We start from the raw sequence: 23,923 nt of genomic DNA, 5'->3' as shown, positions 1-23,923 counted from the left end.
GATACAGCTCAAAAGTTACACACGATTTGAATTATTGCTCTTATACACAGCTAAAAGTACTTTTTTTTCTTTTTCTTTTATTATTAAATAAAATAACACAATTTTGCTATACCTATAGCAGTTATAGTAATAATACCTATTAGATATTTCTTATATATTTAAAATACAAATAAACTTATAGAATATCGACACGTGCCCATTACACAATAAAGTTCGCTAGTTCATGCTGCCGTTGATATTGGTGTTGGAAATACCTATTTTATTTATTAAAGTTATAAGCTCGCTATTCCTTTTCATTACAGCCATAACTTCCAATTGCTGTTGCTTCATAATACGTAGCCGATTGCGCTCCTCAATTTTGGTGAGTTGGTTGTTGCTATTTATATTTTTGGTATCCACATCCAGCTTCTGTTCACATTTGATGTGGTAGAGCTCATCACGAATACTATGTAATTTACGCTCGCAGTCGCGCACGTCTTTCTCTAATATTTGAGTCTTCAGGTAGACTGTTTGCGCTAGTTTATACCAATCAGCCAGACATTCCGCCATTTGAGCGACAGCAGGATTCACATTTTCCAAAAGCAATTGCTTAATACGTTTGCCATTATGATCCACTTTTATTTTCTCTAGGGCATGGAACTGTTCATCGTTGTAAGTTAGGGTACGTGTCGCACGGTCACGTAGCAAATGTTGCCAAGAGTCACGCAAGCGCTCCACCAAATACTTTGCCTGCGCGCTAGCTCTTGTACGGCAAGGGCATTTCTTGCCATGCATCAGAGATGACCATTGGTCACTGCAAGTTATCAAGAATAACAGTTTGACTTTGACTTTGACTCCATAAATTATGCTTACTTTAGCTCATCATCTGTAACAAAATGTTTGTGCATCTGGGTTATAACATCCGCCGCACCATCGAATTCACTCTTTACGCCATCCAGGGAACAGAGAAGAGTCTTTAATTCCTGGTCGCCCTTTGTCTTCGTAAATAAAATCGTATAAGATTTACAATAGATACATAAATCTACTCTAACATACCACACTTGCCATAACGCGCACAACATCTGTGTAGTCTACAACGGTGGACAGCAGATTGTCAAAGCTTTCCGTTTTTCTGTAAATATAAATCCATATTTTAAATTAAAACCCAATTCTTTAAATAGCTCCACTAGCTTAGCTTCATTTAGATTTCGATTTTGTGATAATGTTAAGAGATATTTGGTGAGGAAGCATACACAAGGGGACTCCTAAAATCAAAATGAATAGTCTTATTTTTCTTTTTATCAGAGAGAACTACATACGCATTCATGAATATGTTGTTATCACGCTCTGAATTTGATTGAGAAAGTCTATCAGAAGACGTAATATTCAACAATTCAGTTCCCGCATACTACAGTCCACACAACAAGCTGCATTAAATGCGCAGTAAGCATAGTGCGATCTTATATGTACATACGTGCGTGTACATGTGTTATTTGCTATGTACACATTTCTAAAAGAAACAGAGTGATTGGAATCAGCTCTTCGATTGGCTCTGGGTAGGTTTCGAACAGTGCCGATTAAAACATTACATTCCATTGTTTATCCTAACTTACTTCAACAATAAAGTAATGGTGGTTATTAACATCTCAATGAATTGCTCAACTGCCTTTTTAATGAGTATATCCATGGTGGTAAAGATATCTACGCGTCTTTTGCATTCGTGACCCACACTGCAAGCAGCCTGCGAAAATAGATATTGTTATATATCGAAAAAAATTTGTGAAATAATATCTTGATTATATTACCTTTGCGAGGCTCGCATCATTTTCTACCGAAACATTTGGTGGAAATACTGGAAATTTAGGCAATTCCAATTGCTGTGGCAATTGAACATTGTTATCGTCATTGCTGTAGAGAAATATAGGGTGTTCCGTTGTTGTCTTGGGAAAGGCTTTCGCTGTAAAGTAATTTTGTTTTTATACATAATTATGAAAAACTGTAAACATGGTATTCATTCATATTACCAATAGTATGGGGAGAGACTTTCTTTTCAAGATGCTCGTTATTGAAGAGCAATATTTGCTTTTCAACTGGTACCTCGGTTTGCAGGAATATTCGCTCTCTAAAGTTATCGATCTGCTCATTCGGCTCCAGAAATACCTCTACAGATGTGGTACGATTTGTAAAGAAGACGTGGATAACACGTTTGCGCAAAATTAAGGTCACTTCTTGAAAGAATCGATCAAAGGACCAAGTTTTCTCGCGATTCTCCTCCAATAAACCAGCAAGCAGAGGAGTCACGAGCGTTTTTAATCCTTGCGATAAATGTGCATGTGGCGGCAGTGTTGTCGACCACTCAATTGGTCCATTTTCGGCTAACTGTGTTCCAGATATCACTCCCGAGGCTTTCTTCGTAGTTATTTGATGCATGGTTTCGCGATTCTTACGTCCGCCGTATGGTCTAAAGGGCAAGTTTCCCGTAGCCACATGGTATAGCGTTACCCCAATGGACCACAAATCTACATTTGCAGTAAATGACCGTTGAATAGACTTTCGGAGCACGGCCCGTTCATATAGATCGGGATGCAGATACTCCTCAGTTCCATAGAGCGAAGCAAATGGCTGATTATCCTCGAGTTCTCGAGCAGCACCAAAGTCGGTTAGCTTATATATGGTTTGACCGTCTTCAGATATAAATTTCATAATATTTCCGGGTTTGAGGTCCCGATGTACCAGCTTATTGTCACGCAAATGTTTCATGCCGGCACATAGATGCTCCAGCACCAAGAGGAATTCTTGTTCGGGTAAGCCATAGGAGTTCTCTGGATCATCGAGAATATTAAATAAACTTCCACCCGTGCATAGTTCCATAACAATTACTTTGCCGCGTCCTTCTTGATCCTCCTCAATAGCTAATAATTTGACAATGTTCTCGTGGTTTACTTTTTTCAAAGCTTCAAACTCGCGCATCTGCACATCGGCAGGGCGCATGTGGCTGTACGGGTTGAACGTTTTTACGGCAACGGATTCTCCAGTTGTCTTATTCACTCCCTGAAAAAGCGAACTTGAAGTATCATTTTCAAAAAATATAAATTTGTATTTTCCTACCTGGAACACAGATCCGGTTGCACCTTTTCCCAGCACGCTGGTTGTACACCAAACATAATTCAACGAGCCTCGCAAGAATGACATTTTTAAAAGAAACTAAATAACCCCAGTTTGTCTACAAGCATTAATAAAAGAAACGCAAAAGAGAGTTGCTAGTTTATTGTTGACGAATCCCGCATATTTCGATTAATCGAATTATTTTTGTTAATACAAATCGAGCAGGTTCGGATAGTTTTAAAATTCAGTATTTTTAATCGTGTATCGTTCTGTACTTCTTGATTAGATTGAAGTGAACAATTTTAAAACAGTAGTTTTAGAATTCTAAGAGAGGAAAAATATTTTCATATGGTAAAAGAATAATTATTAACGATAATGGTACCATTGAATAAAATAATCGATAGCACATATGGCGAAACATCCATATGGTAAAAGAATAATTATTAACGATAATGGTATCATTGAATAAAATAATCGATAGCACATATCGCGAAACATCCATCTTTAGTTGTAATTTGTTTTATTTTTGTATACGCTGCGACAACTTTAAGCAGCACTTAAATCTTTATTATTTGTTAAAGCAACACAGTATGACAGTTTTGTGCGGAGCTTATATGCTTCCCCGCATCGTTAGTGAGCAAATGGCAAATATGCACATAAAATAAAATAATTTTAGCAGTAGTGGGCGAGTAAATTGAAACATTCTCGCTCATAGGAAGGCCTTCTGTTGTGAGTTCTTGATAACAAGCGTTGCGTGTCTGCGCTGGAACACGAAAGAATGAAAATTAGGCTGCATTTAGTACGTTTTATGTACATAAATCTTATACTAAGGTAAGACAGCTACTTTCCTTATAAATTAATAAGAAATTCAGATTAGCTGTTACCATTCTTTCCCTTTTTTTTCATATTTTCGTTGTGTCCTGCAGCTGCTGCTTCTGGCTGTATGACATCGATGCCGCAGCAGACGTCGTCGCAACAAATGCTGCAACAGTAAATAATGCCGAGGAAAAAATACAAGAGGCAGGTCCCCGAAGACAGGGGCCAGTAACAAATGAAGAGGACTTCTTTATCAACCCCTTGCTGAATGTTAAAAATGATGTAAATGTTCCAACAGAAAAGGGGCCGGCAGCTACCACTGCGCAGACAACGGTCGCGGCGCCTAAAATATCGTCGAGTTCTACGTCATCGCGTCCAGATGCAGATAATATGATGAAAGTGGGCACCGAGCCAATCACCGACACAGAAACTATAAACGCCGCGGTAACGGACACGTCAGTGAATATGAACGTGCTGCCGTCTGATGTAAATTTCAATAATAACAGCTATGTTAGTGTAGTGCCTAACAGTGTAGAGAATAGCAATGCTGAAAATGAAGTGACCGTTAATGTGCCAAATAATCAATTAAATAAACAAAATGATAATATGTATATAACAAATAATGTAGATGTAAATCAACTAGATAAATCACAGCCAACAAATTTAGTTGATAATGTGGTAAGACCCATTTCAGCTAAGGGACAAAAACAACAAAAACAAGACCAGCAGGAAGAGAGGTACGTTGTTATTGTAATTTTCATACGTATTTTAAACAGAACTCTCATGACACCAAACCACACGTATAAATGTACACATTTAAGTAACGTAATTGAAATTATCAATATAAAAATGTTTAACCCCAAACGTGGTGTATCGTAACTTTCCTGTTTAATTTAACCGTGAATAAATGCTCTTATTGTACGATAAAATGGAATAAAGAGAAAGACAGACAGAGCGAGCCAGCGAGAGAGAGACAGACAGACGAAACAATTTGAGAAAAAAACAAGTAAGAAGGCTCTAGTCGAGACTGCTCGACTAGGAGATACCCTGAACCCTCTATTCTGCACTTTTATGTACACACACATACACATGCATCCACACGCATACATAAGCCCGCGATCTGCTAACTGCGCAGTAAGCAGCGACTGCGCTTGGGCTGCGCTGCAGTGTGGGCAATAGTAAGAGAATTTAGTTGATGAATAACTTTTGTAAACATACGATCTAAATGAAATTTTCAGGGTCAAAATGTGTGTACATTCCAAAGCACAAGTCTCTAGTGCTTGAAATACGTTTTTTTGCGAATTGGGGGCAAAGGGGGCGTGGTATCCAAAATCTGTTAATTACAAAATGTTTGTATTCATCATGAAGTCTCCACGTCTATTAGTATTCCAATAAGGCCTAAAAAACAAAATCAATTTTTCGATTATTCTCGATAAAAAAGTTATCGGATGAATTATCGAAAAAATAAAGCAAACTCGTACTGCGTATGGACGGACGGACAGACGGACCGGGCTATATCGACTCAGCTCGTCGTGCTGATCAAGAATATATATACTTTATGGGGTCTGCGATGATTCCTTCTGCCTGTTACATACTTTTACACAAAAACATTTCCCATTTTCAATGGGTTCAGGGTATAACAAGTAAGAAGGCTCTAGTCGAGACTGCTCGACTACGAGATCCCCTGACCTCTACAAGCAACTGATATTTCAATAATAGTTAGCACACACACTCACATATACAGGCGATAGCGCTTGGGTTGCGCTGCAGTGTTGGCAATATAATAAGAACTTATTTGTTGAATAATTTAATTTCTAGACCTACGATCGTAATGAAACTTTCAGAACGTAATCATAATGTTTAAATGTATGTGTATACCGAAGCACAAGTCTCTAGTATTTGATATACGAGATTTTACATATTACGATTTTACGATTTTACAAAGATGAGGGTGAGGGGGTGAATATAGGGACGGGGGGTAAATTTTAACAAAGACCGAAATTGTATAAAATGCGTCTTAATATATAATTAAAATTTGGACACTCTAGCTTTAAAGATGTGGGAGATATAATTTTTTAACTGATTTTCGATAAGGTTTTTTATCGATAAAAATATCGATTTTAGTTATCGTTTTTTAGTGATACCCTGAACCCTGTAATCAGGGTCCTCCCGATTCGTAAAAAACGTATTGCACGTACTAGAGACTTGTGCATTGTTACATACACACATTTTGATCAGATGATTACGCTCTGAAAATTTCATTAAGATTGTGTGTCTACAAACGAAGTTATTCAACAAATAAATTCTCATAATATTGCCCACACTGCAGCGCAGCCCAAGCGCAGTTCCTGCTTACTGCGCAGTTAGCAGATCGCAAGCGCCTGAGGGTGAATGCATAAGTATGTATGTGTGCGTGCATAAAAGAAGTGCAGAATGATAAGAATATCAGCTTGGAGGGTTCAGGGTATCTCCTAGTCGAGCAGTCTCGACTAGAGCCTTCTTACTTGTTTTTTTCTCAAATTGTTTCGTCTGTCTGTCTCTCTCTCTCGCTCGCTCGCTCTGTCTGTCTTTCTCTTTATTCCTTTTTATCGTACAATAAGAGCATTTATTCACGGTTAAATTAGTAGAGCGCGGGCGACTGAGGAAGAATGCATAATGTGTGCGTGCATAAAAGAAGTGCAGAATGATAAGAATATCGAGCAGTCTCGACTAGAATCTTCTTGTTTTTTCTTAAAATAAGACGAATTTATACATTCACGCAATATCTTATATATTACAATTTTTATAAGAATTTAGTGAATTATTGACTTTATTCAATGTCTGTCTTTTGAAGACTTTAATTAAAAAGAGCTACGATTTTCTCGACTGGCATGGGAGCTACTGTTACAATCCTATAAGGTCCGATCAAAAATTATAAAATATATTGACGTGGCGGCCACGCCCTGTTTTCCGAACTTTGTAATGTTGCACATTTTAGAGCTCTATCGTTTTGTTTAATAACTTTTATTTATGTAGCATATGTAGCTATTTCTAGAAGTTGATATATCTATCACATTTTGACTTTATTGAATAATTTTATTCCACAGAATTTTTGTTAAATTTGGGACCGATATAGAATTTTTGTAATAGTCGATTTATTGTAGTGTGAAGGAACAAATCGAAATATTTATGTGATAGGTAATTAGTTGAGTACTCGACAGTGGGCTGCCTTACAATACTGCTCATACGTAACTTATGAAAACCCAATTGCGACTAAGCCGAACGCTAAAACGCGCCCACGCAGTTTTGCGTTTTACTGGTAATTTGCTTTACAGTTTTCAATTTATTTTCCCTAGCTTTTAAACAGCGGCGTGTGAGAGGCTACTTTCTAAATGCCTTGGCTGTCGCCGGTTGGTCTATCCAGCTGTCTGAACTATCTATTGGTGGCCAATACATTCAAAAAAGCAAACTACGTCGGGCGAGATATTATTTTTTCTTTTTTTTTTTTTCACCCTCTACCCATGGAACATGGCAATTCAGGGTATAATGATTTTCTATTAATGTATGTAACATGAGCTAAGCTAATCTCAAAACCTATAAGACCTCTAGGCATGCGTGTTTTCGTAGGTCTTAAAAATTAAAGTCTTCGAACATAATTATTTTGTAAGTATTATTTCAGGAGTAGATCTTGTTTTTTGCTTTCCAACATAATTATATCAATATAATTATATCTCGTACATCGTTATAGCTAGAGTCGCCAAATTTAAATTTAAATGTATTTTTATTTCGATTTTTTGGATACCCCCTCTAAATTTGGCCGAACTTTGCTTTGAAGATCAGTAGTTGGAAGTATCTATAATTGTGAATGCGGGATTCAGGGCATATCTTAGTCAGGATGACCCCACAGATCACTCTTGCTTTTTATACCCTGAACCCGTTTTCAATGGGAAATCAAGGTATAATGGTTTTGTTGAAAGTATGCAACGGGCAGAAGGGGGCGTGGATGACCCCATAAAGTATATATATATTCTTGACCAGGGCGACGAGCTAGTCAATATAGCCATGTCCGCCTGTCTGTCTGTCCGTCCGTCTGTTCGTATGTTTGAACGCGTCGATCTCAGAAGATATAAGAGCTAGAGACTTTTAGGCCCGTGTATATCACGCGCATATTAAACTTTTCTCTTCTTATATCTCGTGGGCCTTTAAAGGCAGAGTCGCCCCACCCTTATACCCACCCCCACTTTTGTAAAGGGCGTATTTCAACGTAGTAAGCCCACACTGCAGCCAGTGTGTGTTCATGCTTGCATCCCTATGTTTTTCTGTGTGTGAGTGTGTGTGGGTTTCTTGTGTAATCAGAGGATTTCGTAGTCGAGCAGTCTCGGCTAGAGCTTTCTTACTCGTTTCTGTATTATTTACGACCAGAAGAGACACAGTGGGTGTTAACTCAAACGACGATTGAATACTGTCCGATTCTCTGCAAAAGGTATTTCAAAGAGTGTTAAATGGGACCAGATTAAAAAATTCCTCTCGATTTGCTTGTTTTGCATTAATTAGCTGATTTGACTCTTGTCTTTGGTAATGGTTGACTTTTTTATTCCATTTTGTTACTCTAATTTGAATGAAATATCGAGAATTTGACTTGACCCATTATTAAACACTAGGAGTATTGCAATCACCTTGTAGACATTTCGCACTTGACAGGTGATCGCTGCTTCGATGATTGTAACTTTCACTTTCAGCGAGTTAGTAAGGACTCAGCGAATAAGTTTTGCTGCTTAGGCTTTCGAAAAGGCACCATGATCTTGTTACTGTGATCAACAGTTAAAAAAAGTAATAATCACATACAACATGATATTGCTATCAGGCTAACGACTATCGCTATCATCAGACTTAATGGAAGCGATAGTTGCCTAAGCAAATGCTTAGGCCGGCTCGTATGTGGGAGATCATGTTGCAACGACAATAATGCGACAGAGAGCGTCTCGCCTTCGTCAATGTCTTCATATTTAATTGATTAAGCGAGCGCAAGTTGACTTGTTTAATCAACTTGATCACTGACCGCCAAACGGTGATCGCCGATCACTTATCTCGTGTAGCTGTATCGATTAGCCTGTTGCGCAGATCGGCATTACAAATTATGGTCTTTGGTCGTACACCTTCACTTAGTATTCGGATTCCTACTGCATTTTTCGTGAGATTTTTATGTGACGTAGGATCGGAGCCTGTCCATAAAAATTCCGGTTTGACTGTGCTATTGCTTTTTTTGTCTTTTAATTTTTTATTTTGCCGGCTTTTTTCCACTATTTAATTTCTCGCCGAACGCAATGCCGAGTCGTAGGCGTTGCATTTTATTTTGGAGAAGTGGCAACCGCGCTTCTACCCTATACACGATTGCAAAGTAGTTGGTGTATTGCTTTGCACATATCTATACATTTTTATATAATCAAGACAACCTGCTGAGCGTATCAATGATTTTGGGTGGATTTCTAAATTATATCAATAAACAATTCCGTATGCGGAATGCCGATCAAAACATTTAGAACATATACATACATCAAATAAGCAGACATAAAACATTACCATGCTACAGCCTCTCAGACGCATACAAATCGATATGTAAAGGGTTCATTGCATTGCAGTTTACTATCTTATTCTCATCTTCAAGCGACCAATAAAATGATGGTTTAATCAATACGCAACAAAATGGAGTACGTTTGTAGTACAAGACACATGCATTTCACATCCAGAGTGAAACGTTTAGCACCTTTTATTTGGTACTATAGGTATATTGTATTTTGCATTGTATAAGAGATGTGACATCAAACGACTTTCGCGTTACAAGTGCTTATATTTCGAATGGCGGCGTTGGCGGCAAATAGTAAACGACAACGGTAGACGGTAAACGTTAGATTCAAACAGCATCAGCGGAAAAATCAATTGTCACTTTCTGACTGCGGTAACCTTTACCTGTTTGTGGAAAAGCGCACGAAGCACTAAAGGAGCTGTCGATGTCGATGTCTATGTGGATTGTTGATGTAAATGTAAATGTAAATGTAAATGTAAATGTAAATGTAAATGTAAATGTAAATGTAAATGTAAATGTAAATGTAAATGTAAATGTAAATGTAAATGTAAATGTAAATGTAAATGTAAATGTAAATGTAAATGTAAATGTAAATGTAGATGTAGATGGTGATGTGGATGTGGATGTGAATGTAGATGTCGAATGTCGAGTGTTTAGTGTGTAAAAGTAAGAAAAACAAAGGATCATCAAAGGCGTTCGCTGCTTGGCGGTGGCCACTAATTTCTCCGACTGGTTGCTGGATGCTTGATGTTGTACGTTGAAGGCAAATTGCCAAACGGTTTTTATGGACTCTGCAGCGCTTGCGTGAAGATTATGGCCTATCGTTTTAGCCAAAGGTTGTTTGGTCTCTGTAGATTTATGAGCAACAATTTCACTTTCCGTTGCAATTTCAATGATGCACTTTATTTTTTGTTCAAATGGTTTATTTATACTCTTTCACATAAGACTGCAACAGACAACTGAAACCCAAAAATACAACAAAAAAGACAGCTCTAGCCGGGGCTGTTCAATTACAAGACTACATGGACTTGAAAAAAAATTGAAGTCTCTAGTTCCTTTTTTTCTGAGCTCGACGAGTTGAAACATGTGGACAGACGGTCAGAAGGACTGGGCCTCAGCTCCTTGTTCTATTAAAGAATATATATGGTTTATGGATTGATCAGGCCTCCTTCTGGCTGTTAAATACATTTTCACTTACATTTTTGTCGGAAGTAGTTGACCTCTACTCGTTTTTGGCGGATACTGATTATACATATTTAATATATTGTAAATTACAAAGTCTTTATGATCGATTGAATAATAGAGAAAACATTCTACTGATGACAACAATAACTGACTTCAGCAGTTCATTTGAATGGAAATGATAAATTTCTGTTCTTTATTTACTTATCTCTTTTATAATTATTTTCTTTGAAGGTCTATAGAGTTTGAAAGTTTCAACGGATAGTAACAGTAAGCACTCATGTATGTACTTTGAAATATATGTTGAAGATAAGCCGGCAAGAATCTATGATTCGCTGCTGCATCTGGAAGTGCGCTGCAATGGACTTCGGTACTAGTACCAGATATGAGCTCAGCTATGTTGAGGCTAGAAAGAGAAAGAGGAACGAATGAAAGAGATTGAGAGATCGAGGCACTTCTCTTTGCACCTGAGTGCCCATGTTACTCTTTGCATACTTGTTTACTTGTTTTTGTTGTCTCTCACCTTTACGCCATATGGCTGAAATTTTTGCGCACTTGGGTCGCAATTACCTGAATCAAGTTGTAGCACGTTCAGTTCTCATTTCGATTTTCAGTGGTGCGATCGTGCACTCGCACGCTGACTCGGGGAGTCGCGAGGCGCGATATTTTAAAAAGTTTTTCAATTAATTTTAAATATTCATGTCTCTTTGTTGCTTAGCAGTGCGTACGTGTAAGACGTTGTGCCAGCAGTGCACGCGAGTTGTATCGTTCATTTGCCACAGTAATAAAAATCCTTCGATCCTTCAACTTAGACTACAACAGCTACAACAATCACAGCCGAAGCTCTTACCCGTTGTCACTCATTAATGGATATCTATGCTAAAGTGGTTTCGCATGTTTGTTGCTTCACAAATAATAATAAGAGCGCTTAATTGCTATCATTCAGTGTCGCCACGAACAGAATTTATTTACCAAGCCAATATTTATTATAGCCGTCAACTGTTGATTTTTGCTTCAGGAGATCGACATATCGATCTAAGCGGAAAAAAACGACAGTTAAGCATTTCCGTTTGTCGAATTCTCATCAATCTAATCAATTCACATGACACCGTGACTTTAAATGGTTTAATTTAATTAAGAATATACTTTTCATAAATTGCAATGACTTACTACATTGGTTTATCCTTATACTGAATTAGGTGAACATATTTTAGTACAATGGAATTTTTTTTTTCAACATTTCAGCGTATTAATTTTTTGGAAAATTTTCGACCTATCTCATTATCCACTACCTCATCTCACCTTTGTAGTAGGCGTATTTCAAATAGTGGAGACTTGTGCTTTGGCAAGTGCATGCATATACATGTTATATTTATAATCTGCAAGTTTTATAAAGATAGTCCGTCGACAAGAAAAGGTATTAAACAACTAAATTTCCAAAGTAAGCCTACACTGCAGCGTACGTACTGTGCGTATGTTTGTGTGCGTGTATATGTATGCGTGCATGTGAGAATAGTTACTGAAATATAATTTGCTAAAAGGGTTCAGGGGACCTCGTAGTCGAGCAGTCTAGAGCTTTCTACTCGTTATTAGTTAATTACAAAAAAATTAAAACAAGTAAGAAGACTTTAGTCAAGACTGCTCGACTAGGAGATACCCTGAACCCTCCAGTCTGATATTCTAATCACTCTGCTCTTGTTTTAGCCACACACGTATTAGAACGCGCTCTGCTAACTGCGCAGTAAGCAGCGACTGCGCTGGGGTGTGGGGGGTAAATTTTAACAAAAACCGAAATTATATAAAATGCATCTTAACACACATTTTGAGACTCTAGCTTTAAAGGTGTGGGAGATATAATTTTATAACTGATCTTCGATAAGGTTTAATATCGATATAAAAATATCGGAATGCGTTATCGTTTTGTAGTAATAAACTCGATATGCGCGCTGTGTACGGACAGGGCTAAATCGACTCAGCTCGTCGCCCTGATCAAGAATATATATACTTTTTTGGGTCTGCCACGCCTCCTCCAGCCTGTTACATACTCCTAACAAAACCATTATACCCTGATTTCCCATTTTCAATGGGTTCAGGGTATAAAATTATGATTATACGAAAAGTCCATTTATATCTTGTAGTTATTCAAAAACGTAATAGCCTGAAATTCCTGCCAAACTTGTCGTTGTTGTCGGCTGTCAGGGTTCTTGTACTCATAGGCATTACAGTCTTGTATGCTGCCCAGGCGGATTTCGGTTGTCATTGGATGGTGGCGGAAAAGTAATAAATATGTATGCCAAACCAGGAAACTCGTATTTTTCGCCATGCATAGACATCGGGTAGGTGTTGTTGATATGACTAACTGACAGCAACTCAATTTTAGTCCCTAAACAAGTAAGAAAGCTCTAGTCGAGACTGCACGAAACTTTCAGGTCGTTATTGTAACATTAAATTGCGTGCATATGCCAAAGTCTGTAGTATTTTATATATGCATTTTACAAGGGTGTTGGTGAGGCGGTGGACATAGGGGTACGGAGTAAATGACAACAAAAATCGAAATTATATAAAATAAATATAATACTACGTTAAAAATTTGGAAGCTCTAGCTCTAAAGGTGCAGGCGATATAATTAAATAACTAGCTTTCGATACGCTTTTAATCGATAATAAAATATCGGGAATAGTTATCGACACGGACCTGCGAAAAAAATATTTTAATTGATCGACGCCTTCATGCATACGGACGGACGGACAGACGGACGGGCGGACGGACAGACAGATGGACAGGGCTAAATCAAGGTACCCTGAACCCTCCAAGCTGATATTCTAATCATTCTGCAATTATTTTATGCACACATACATATATATGCATCCACACTCATCCATATCTGCTAACTGCGCAGGAAGCATCGACTGCGCTTAGATTGCGCAATATTGTGAGAATTTATTAGTTTAAAAAGTACTCTTGTAGACGGACTATCTTTATGAAACTTCCCGAACGTAATCATAATGTTCAAATATATGTTCATTCTGAAGCGAACGTATCTTGTACTTAAAATATATCACGAAAGTGATATATGACATATATATACACTTATTGGGGGCGTGGCGAATGGGCTAAAACTGTATCTCCAAGAGTTTTTGAGCTAGAACGTTAAAATTGCACGTGAGGAAATATTATCTGTACAGATTGATGAGCAAATTAGATGTCTACGCCGACTAGGGGCGTGGCAAATCGGACCTGAAGTTATGGTAATTTTTCAAATTCTGCTATATTTTGGACACTATTGATGCTAGAGACCTCAAATCTGGTATATATACCTCCCAAGATGAAACAGCTTTGGCGTCCTCCCATAGGGGACGTGGCGAACCGGAAAAGCTTATATCTCATAAAGTATAAGAGGTAGAAGCTTCAAGTTTGGATATTTAAGTTACTAGAAACTCCTGTATCGATTCCCCAAAAAATATTTTTACGCCTCTTTAGGGGCGTGGCATCTCAAAAATACCCTGTAATTTTCTCATTTTTTGGGCGTAAGCTTAAAAATTTCTCAGTTAGGTTACCGTTAGCTTGTTCTGTGAAGTGGCCAAAAATTAAATGTCTACACACAGTAGGGGCGTGGCAATCGAGAAAATACTGAATTTTTTACAATATTAGGGCAAAACTTGACTTTTGAGGTGAAGAGACGTGTTATCCAAAATCTGTAAATTACAAAATCTTTCTACAGTAAATCTGAAGTCTCCTGGTCTAAAAGTGCCTATTTTAGGCTGTAAAAAAACAATTTATCGATTATTTTCGATAAAAAAAGAAATCGGATGAGTTATCGAAAAAATGAGATAAGCTCTTACTGCGTATGGTATACAAGTATGCATGCAAAATTTGAGAGGTCTTATATCTTCATACAGACAGGACTATATTTATTCAGCACGTCGTCCTGATCAAGAACATATATACTTTATGTGTTACATACTTTTTCATAAAAGCATTATACCCATTATGATTTCCCATTTTCAATGGGTTCAGGATATAACTAGTATTTGAAATACTCCTTTTACATAGGTGAGATGGTGGATGTAGAGGTGAGGGTAAATTACAACAAAAACCGAAATTATATAAAATACACATACATATGTCTACTTTTAAAATTTGGCTGTAGCTCTAAAGGTGTATGAGATATAATTAAATAACTAGCTTTCGAAAAGGTTTTTAATCGATAATAAAAATATCGGGAGAAGTTATCGATTTTCTTAGAAAAATTCGGTATGCGCGTGATATATACGGACCTGGGAAAAAATTTCAAGTCTCTAGCTCTTATACATATCTTCTGAGATCGGCGCGTTCATACATACGGACAGATAGACAGACGGACAGTGCTAAATCGACTTAGCTCGTCGCCCTGATCAATAATGTATATACTTTGTGGCGTCTGTCACGTCTCCTTCTGCCTGTTACATACTTTTCACAAAACCATTATAGCCTGATACCCCATTTTCAATGGGTTCAGGGTATAAAAAATGTTGAGTTGCCATCAACTGATTTTGACTAGGACTTTATTGTTAAATATTGTTTATTAAAATAAATGTGCTGAGTGTATGGTAACTACATAGTTATATGTAATTATATGAATTTCGATTTTTATTTAGTGCAGTTCTTATTGACACTTCTTGTTTATTTTGAGATCGGCCATTTAATTACATCCAGCTGGTTTTTCGATTGTGGCGGGCTTTTGTTTGCAATATCGTTTTTATTATAAACTGCAGGCCTAAAATCATTGTTTCATTTGTGCATTGCATTTTCGTTGCTGAAACGAGATATTTAATAAGTTTTATTGCTGCCTTTCCACGTAAGATCAGTGTGAAACGGATACATTTTTGACATTTTACTATTGTCCTTAGAGCTGTCGCGAGTTCCAACAAAATGCTGTTACAACCCATTTTAAGTTTTCTATGCTCAGAGTTGAAGAGGTTAAGAACAAACATCACAATGTTTCTAATGTTTTTTTGGATTTTGTGGTTTTCACAAATCATTGCCCTATCGACAATGTTTATGAGGTAAGGCAATTAGCCATATACAATATTAATTAACCTAATGAATAAAAACATATAATCGATTGATTATATTCGCGCTGCCATCTATGTCCACCTGATATTTTTACTAGATCAGTTAGATCAATAGTTCATGAATCATTTAGTCTCGTGAACGATTCGACGTAATCAGTCGGGACCTGTACCGAATAAATCGAATCTCTTATGAAAAATGACTGAATGCATAAGCGAGTGGGCTACAGATTTTCAGTATTCGACACAGATGTAATAATTTTATTTTATTTAAATATATTTTTTATTTGTTATTTTTTAGCTTACCAGAAATAATTACTGATCTGCCCACCGTGACGGTGGCGGAGCTTGAGCATGTCAAGGAGCGACTGACATTGGGGATGCCGCAAGACGCGCCCAGTTCCAGCAATACGACAGAGAATCAGCCGCAGACGGAGGCACAGATAGCGCAGAAGGGTAAGTTTTTTTTTTAAGGATATCTACAATGAAAAAAAAAAATTCCTAATAGAGTACATTTACAGCTGAGCTGAACATCAATGATCCTGGAGGAGGACTGAAAATAAATTCATCAACTGGCTCCGAATCCAATGCTGCATTGGATGCAAATGTTATTGATGACGAAAGTGTCGCAGATGCTGCGGTAATTAAAAGCAGAAACGCTACGGTGGAGGAAGTGCCGATGCCTGTCTTTTCGGAGTGGGCACAAAAGCAAATTGAGGCAGAGGCAAGTCGTGAGCAAGCTATGGAGCTAGAGCAGCAGGTGGTAAACACTTCAGCCCAGCGGAAAGATGCCACGGGGTCTGGAAGCGGTAAGCCTACGTCGTTAAAGCTACGCGCTAAGAACTACGCCTCGCCAGACTGTGGCGCCAAAATAATTGCGTCAAATGCAGATGCCACCAATACGGGCGCGGTTCTGAGCCATTCAAGTGATGAGTACATGCTAAGCACATGTGGCAGCCGAATCTGGTTTGTTGTGGAACTGTGTGAGGCCGTGCAGGCACAAAAAGTCGAGCTGGCAAACTTTGAACTGTTTAGCTCATCGCCTAAGAATTTTACAGTGGCAGTGTCTAAACGGTTTCCAACTCGGGATTGGAGTAATGTTGGTCGATTTGCTGCCGAGGACAAAAGAACAGTGCAAACGTTTGACCTTCATCCGCATCTGTTTGGCAAGTTTGTGCGCGTAGACATACATTCGCATTACTCCAAGGAACATTTTTGCCCAATTTCACTTTTTCGTGTGTTCGGCACATCGGAATTCGAGGCTTTCGAGACTGAGATCCGTCACAGCGAAGAGTTAGATGATTTTGATGATGATTTTGGCGGCCAGGAACTGCAGCATAAGCCATTTACCGGGACCGACATTGGTGGTGCAAATATTTTCCAAAGTGCATCCGATGCAGTCATACAAATGGTGAAAAAGGCAGCCCAGGTGCTGGTGAAGCCCACTAAGGCGATACGCTGGTCTTCCGATTCTTCGCTCTGTTATACACCCACTGTTGGCTTGTTTAGCTGCAAAAGTTGCAATAGCTCCATCGTAGATCGCATAAACAACCTGTTGTCTTGTCAATTTCAACAGCTACAGCAGCTAGTAGTGCTGCCTCAGCTGCGGAATCATTTGTTGCAGACTCGCATTTGTCAGTCCGACTACAATATTAGCCTAGACATACCAAGAGAGGCTGATTCCTTGACAAGTGGCATGGACAAGCGCCAGAGTTTTTATCTGACTGTGTTGTCAGCGGAACATGTGGGTGCCATTTGCAAGCTTCTAGAGGCAAACTTACATAGCACCAAAGAAAAAATCGTCGATTTGACTGAGCCTGCACAGCAAGTTGATGTGACTAATACATTTTATGAAAATGTGTCCAGAAGTGAACCGTCAAAAGAGCTCGAAGGCGATGCTAAAATTACCGTACCAAATGAATCTTTGCCTGACTCAACACACATTTTGAAAGCAGTGCCAGTGCCAGAAACGCCCTCGTGCAATGAAGTACCAGCAAACAGTTTGCAACAGGATGGACAAGTGGCAGATGGCCGTGTAATACCGGACCCACCATCAGATGTGAATATATTTAATGTTCCACCTGCCAATCAGAAGGACCCGACACCAGCCCCTGCACCTCTTATGCCCGATTCGTTACCTCCATCTCCATCTTCATCTGCAGTGGACACCAACGAACTGCAGCCCAGCAGGGCCCCTTTTATTACGACGACGAACCACCCGCCGACAACTTCGGGCGAATCAGACAACGGAGATTTGATAGGCAGTGGCAACGGTTTGGATGACAGCAATCTTTCCAATTGGGAAAGCATCGACAGCTTGCTAACCACGACGGTAGCCTCAATAACTGCGGGCGGTGGAGCAGCAGCAGCTGCCGCAGCTGTTGTCAACGGCAATACAAATATGGGAAACTCTGCAAGTGCAGGAGCTGCAGGTACCCAAAATTTACAACCTAAACTAGCGCATGGACCGCAATCAGAGAGCGTATTCATTAGGCTGTCAAATAGAATAAAGGTAACTATATATTGAGAATTCGATCTATCTTAACAGAAACTCACGTACCAAGTCTTAGAGTTTAATCTCAGAAACTAACAAGTAAGGGAGCTTTAATCGAGACTGCTCGACTACGAGATCACCTGAACCCTACAAGCAACTGATATTTCAATAACAATTAGCACAATAATATACGTTTTAAATTTGGAGACTCTACCTTTAAAGATGTGGGAGATATAAATTTATAACTGATTTTCGATAAGGTTTTTTATCGATAATAAAATATCGGAATGAGTTTTCGTTTTTTAATGATAAACTCGATATGCGCGCGATATCTACGGACATTTAAAAAAAAAGTTGAAGTCTCTAGCTCTTATATCGACGCGTTCATACCTACGGACATACGGACATGGACGGACGGACGGACGGAATATATATACTTTTTGGGGTCTGCCACGCCTCCTTCTGCCTGTTACATACTTTCCCATTTTCAATGGGTTCAGGGTATAAAAAATATGGTATTACAACGCTGCTAAGATATCTATATTAAATAGTAATCTCTGATTTGGTACGCCCCTGAGCGTATCTGGAAAATCTTAACACATTATTAGACGAAACTATCCATGAGTTGGTATATCTAATGCTAAGATGATCAATTGGATTCACCTAAATGAGTATCCGTATATCACAAATTTGAAACATGTAGTATGTGTAGTATTCGCAGATGGAAATTGTGTACAAAAAATCGATAGTAATTTTTATTTTAATTGGACCGAGCCTACAAATTTTGCATTTTGCAATATTTGTTTTTTTTTTTTTTATACACATTCACGAAAGTAAAATGAGTATATTGGGTTTCTGCAATGTCCGTCAGTGATTTTTTGTAATTCTTTTGTATTTTGGGAAATATCTCAATTATGATATACACTCCCCGAATTTTTTTTTGAGTATTATACATGTTAGTATATATATTTTTTTATTTAACGCATATTTTTGTTAGTTATATGTTATACGCAACAATTTGAATACCCTGAACCCATTGAAAATGGGAAATCAGGGCATAATGGACATTTAAAAACAAGTAAGAAAGCTCTAGTCGAGACTGCTCAACTACGAGATCCCCTGAACCCTACAAGCAACTGATATTTCAATAATAGTTAGCACACACACACGCACACGCACACACACACACGCACACAAATACACGCACGCACACACATACACATACAAATAAACACACGCATACCCACACACACACGCATATACAGGCGTTTGCGCTTGGGTTGCGCTGCAATGTTGGCAATATAATGAGAACTTATTTGTTAAATAATTTAATTTCTAAACGTACGATCGTAATGAAACTTTCAGAACGTAATCATAATGTTAAAATGTATGTGTATACCGAATCACAAATCTCTAGTATTTGATATACGACTTTTACAAAAATGAGGGTGAGGGGGTGGATTTAGGGGTGGGGGGTAAATTTTAACAAAATAAAATGCATCTTTATATGTATTCATTTTAAATTTGGAGACTCTAGCTTGAAAGATGTAGGAGATATAATTATTTAAGTGATCTTCGATAAGGTTTTTTATCGATAAAAATATCGGAATGAGTTATCGTTTTTATACCCTGAACCCATTGAAAATGGGAAATCAGGGTATAATGGTTTTGTTAAAAGTATGTAACAGGCAGAAGGAGGCGTGGCAGACCCCACAAAGTATATATATTCTTGATCAGGACGACAAACTGAGTCGATTTGGCCCTGTCCGTCTGTCTGTCCGTCCGTCCGTCCGTCCGTCCGTCCGTCCGTCCGTCCGTCCGTCCGTATGTATGAACGCGTCGATTTCCGAAGATATAAGAGCTAGAGACTTAAACTTTTTTTTAAAATGTCCGTATATATCGAAGATCACTTAAATAATTATATCTCCTACATCTTTCAAGCTACAGTCTCCAAATTTAAAATGTATATTAAGACGCATGTCATACAATTTCGGTTTTTGTTAAAATTTACCCCCCACCCCCAAATCCACCCCCTCACCCTAATCTTTGTAAAAGTCGTATATCAAATACTAGAGACTTGTGCTTCGGTATACACATACATTTTAACATTATGATTACGTTCTGAAAGTTTCATTACGATCGTACGTCTAGAAATTAAATTATTAAATAAGTTTTCATTATATTGCCAACACTGCAGCGCAACCCAAGCGCAATCTCCTGTATATGCGAGTGTGTGTATGCGTGTGTTTGTTTGTATGCGTGTGTGTGTGCGTGTATTTGTATGTATGCGTGTGTGTGTGCGTGTGTGTTTCCTAATTATTTTTGAAATATCAGTTGCTTGTAGGGTTCAGGGGATCTCGTAGTCGAGCAGTCTCGACTAGAGCTTTCTTACTTGTTTAGTGATAAACTCGATATGCGCGTGATATATACGGACATTTCAAAAAAAGTTGAAGTCTCTAGCTTTTATATCTTTTGAAATCGACGCCTTCAAACATACGGACAGACAGACGGACGGACGGACAGACAGACAGACAGACAGACGGACAGGGCTAAATCGACTAAGCTCGTCGCCCTGATCAAGAATATATATATTTTGTGGGGTCTGCCACGCCTCCTTCTGCCTGTTACATACATTTCAACAAAACCTTTATACCCTGATTTCCCATTTTCAATGGGTTCAGGGTATAAAAAAAGTAGAGGTCTCTAGCTCTTATATCTTCTGAAATCGACGCGTTCAAACGGAGTCGCCTTGTGGCCGTTAATAAAACCGACTTTGACTCAGTTTCATCCATTTTAGTCGTTTTCTAGTTGCCAAAACTTCCTGAACGCGGCGCTCTGTATCGCAAGGTCTAATTAGAAACAAAAAAAATTGGAAGCTGTTGCATTTTTTGTAAAGTCTTGCGCCTATAATAGCGGCTTTTCCTCGTGGTGGTCACGCATTTCGATTATTGAAATTTTTCCACTTTTCGTTGTAATTTGATTTCATGTATACAACATTATTTACACGGTTAGACCAACCAACATCCTTGTATGGAAGAACTTTAGTGATTTCTTCGGTCGTCAGGCTGACCACCCAAGACCAAAAAGTTATGGTGGATATATGTCCCACAGGGGCCGTGGCAAACAAGAAAAGTTTATGTCTCCTACAGTTTAAGATGTAGAAACTTTAATACTGGATATTTGAGTTGGTGGTATTCTTCTCCATCGAGGACCCAAATATAATACCCTGCAATGTTTACCTGCTTTGAGCGTAAGGGTAGGTTACTGTTGGCTCGTTCTAATAACTGCTGAGGGCCTAAAAACTACTGCATTTTCTACAGTATTAGATCTATACTTAGCTACTAAATTGCTGTTAGGATGTGAATGAGTATTCTGCAATTGGTAACGCTCGACTGCATCGTTCTTATTTGTTTTGTCATTTTTTTGATATGCCTGTCATGTTATGATATTCTAAAAGTTTACTATCTATAAGAACAATTATTCCACAAATAGGTAGCCAAAATATAACCCAATTTGCAGTCAAAATGCAGTCGCTGCGTCAACTGCGCAGTTAGCAGAGCTTGTGCTACTGCGTGCGTGCGTGTGTTGTTTCTAGTATATGCAAAATTATTATTGGGTCAGGGGGTCTAGTAGTTGAGCAGTCTCGGCTCCATCCATCCATATTCCACTTACAGTGCTTAAAAGTGAGAAGTTTATAAGAAACTTTGTTAGTTCTTGCTAGCTTCCATGCCGTGCTTATGGCCGTCTCGCATGTTGTAGATTTATTACGGTCAAGGGTCTGGGCTGGCACACCTACATTAACGTTGTGTCTAACATTTCGCACAGGTGACCTTTTTCGTTGCCATTGTTTGGTTACATCAATTGCAAAAATAACAATGACGGCAGTCCGCCAAGCAGGCAGTAGGTGGATTGAATGCTATTGAATTCTATGTTTTGCAGGCACTCGAACGAAATATGTCGCTATCAGGACAATATTTAGAAGAGCTGTCACGACGTTATAAGAAGCAGGTGGAGGAATTGCAACAGACCCTTACGCAACAGGCGCTGACTGTGCGTACTTTGGAGGAGCAAAGTCGACGTTTCCTAGAGCAGGAGCAACTCTATCAACACCAAAATACGGAGTTGGCTGGGGAAGTGCGTGCGCTCACGTATCAAGTGCAAGCGTGCATCCTAGTCATCATTATAGTGGGTACGTGCATCTTTCTTATGCTAGTAGGGGGCACTGTCTTCTATCGGAAGTTGCGACGCCAAACTCAGCAGCTGATGCCGCGGAGAGCAGCTATGGAACTCACTAAAACTAATCTCTGTCGTCGTAAATCATATGAGGAAATTATGCAGCAGTCGCCTGGGAAGCAACGGAGGCCTAGTGAGGAGGCCATGCTAATACTGAACGGATGCGGAGACAGATCGGTAGAGGAACAGTCAGAGGTTGGCCATAGCGGCAGGCAACGCAAGATTTCTGTTTGTTACGGCAGCAACAATAACATAACCAATCATATGATCAACACGAGGACATCTTTGCACCGGAGAAAAGGTGCAAAGAATTCGTGGCACTCATGCTTGGACTCTGCGCCGGTATCGTGTCTTGAAAATGTAGACAAATTCTTCGACTTGGGTAAGTTGAACCTGAACCAGACTTCTGCAAAAATGTCTGCTTATGTTATACAAATTCATTACAGATACACTAAAAGCCCAAAAGATGTTGACCAAGCCAACCAAAAAGAAATCGCTTCAATTATTCCCACACGAACTAAAGCGTCAGGAGTCAGCGCCTGCTAATTGTACACAAGAATACCGTGTTGAGGAGCATACGCAGAGCGACTTTGACGAGAGTCTCATACTGGACGACGATGATTTATGCAATTTCATACCCACCACTGACTTGGCTTATAACGAATTTATGCCTGATGGACCATCAGGCTACCAGATTGTGGACACAGTTGATGGAAAGTCTAGTAAGGGGCAGGCGACTAAAAAGAGTCGCCGCGTCTCATCACCAGCATTCTTCAAGTCACCTTTCAGCAAAAGCAAAAATAAGGAAATCATTCTAAATGGAGATGGCAGTGGTAGTCGCGTCAAGGCCAGCCAATCCGCGCACGAGGCCACTTCTTGGGAGTGGTATCGCTTAAAGCGCAGTGATAAGCAACACAATTCGAAGCATTTGACGACAGTGTCAGTTGCATCTAACTCGCCCAATGCAAGCATAGACAATTCGTCGCTGTCGGAAGTTAGCTTTCCTTTTAACTCTACCCAAAATTCATTTCGCATACTTGGCGAAGCCATACAGTCCTCGGGCGAGGGTAGAGCTAGTGGTATGAGCAGCACTGTAGCCGCTGGTAGCAGCAGTAGCAGTGGCGCAAGTACCACATCATCCACTACGAAAAAGAAGCAGCGTGCCTTCAATAATATTTTTCGAAAAGTCTTCTGAGGTAGCCATTGTTGCCTAGCAATTTATTTATTATTATTCTTTACTTAATTAGTTGTTCCCTTAATTGTGTTCATTTACGTCTACTTTCAAGGCTACGACATCAATTCGACTGATGTTATCTACGTAGATAATACAAAATTTGTTGTAAATTAAACTTCAATTCGTTAAAATACCAGTAAAAATATTAATTTCCCTGTTTCTGAAGAGTTCCTTAGCGTTGCAGTAAAATGCAAATAATCGTAAAAAAAATTAGTTATATCCTCAACAGCTTTTAATTGTAATTATATGCTTGCTGTGATATATAT

General features: G+C 38.8%; 2 protein-coding genes across 3 annotated transcripts; one reads left to right on the top strand and one right to left on the bottom strand.

The window, feature by feature from the left end:
- Positions 1–210: 210 nt before the first annotated feature.
- IKKepsilon (I-kappaB kinase epsilon) lies at positions 211–3,291 on the bottom strand. The gene is made up of 7 exons (XM_030387873.2): positions 3,088–3,291; positions 2,004–3,030; positions 1,785–1,936; positions 1,593–1,720; positions 1,036–1,111; positions 853–977; positions 211–793 (listed from the first exon to the last, which is right to left on the bottom strand). The coding sequence occupies exons 1-7, from the start codon at positions 3,169–3,171 to the stop codon at positions 217–219; spliced, it is 2,169 nt and encodes a 722-aa protein (XP_030243733.1). The 5' UTR covers positions 3,172–3,291; the 3' UTR covers positions 211–216.
- A 287-nt stretch (positions 3,292–3,578) lies between these two features.
- LOC108649541 (uncharacterized) lies at positions 3,579–23,790 on the top strand. Of its 2 annotated transcripts, none has more exons than XM_089257598.1 (6): positions 3,579–3,915; positions 4,011–4,637; positions 15,998–16,152; positions 16,218–18,208; positions 22,130–22,805; positions 22,870–23,790. In XM_089257598.1, the coding sequence occupies exons 1-6, from the start codon at positions 3,863–3,865 to the stop codon at positions 23,616–23,618; spliced, it is 4,251 nt and encodes a 1,416-aa protein (XP_089113724.1). In that variant the 5' UTR covers positions 3,579–3,862; the 3' UTR covers positions 23,619–23,790. The 2 variants fall into 2 exon arrangements, with proteins under 2 accessions (XP_089113724.1, XP_089113725.1); XM_089257599.1 differs by lacking the exons at positions 3,579–3,915; positions 4,011–4,637 and adding exons at positions 11,243–11,426; positions 15,535–15,690.
- Positions 23,791–23,923: the final 133 nt, after the last annotated feature.

This window comes from Drosophila navojoa, chromosome 3 (genome assembly GCF_054131105.1).
Source record: "Drosophila navojoa isolate 15081-1374.11 chromosome 3, UAZ_NAV_1.0, whole genome shotgun sequence".
NCBI lineage: Eukaryota > Metazoa > Arthropoda > Insecta > Diptera > Drosophilidae > Drosophila > Drosophila navojoa.
Note: the sequence above shows the minus strand (reverse complement) of the source record. Positions and strands in the feature narration are given on the sequence as shown.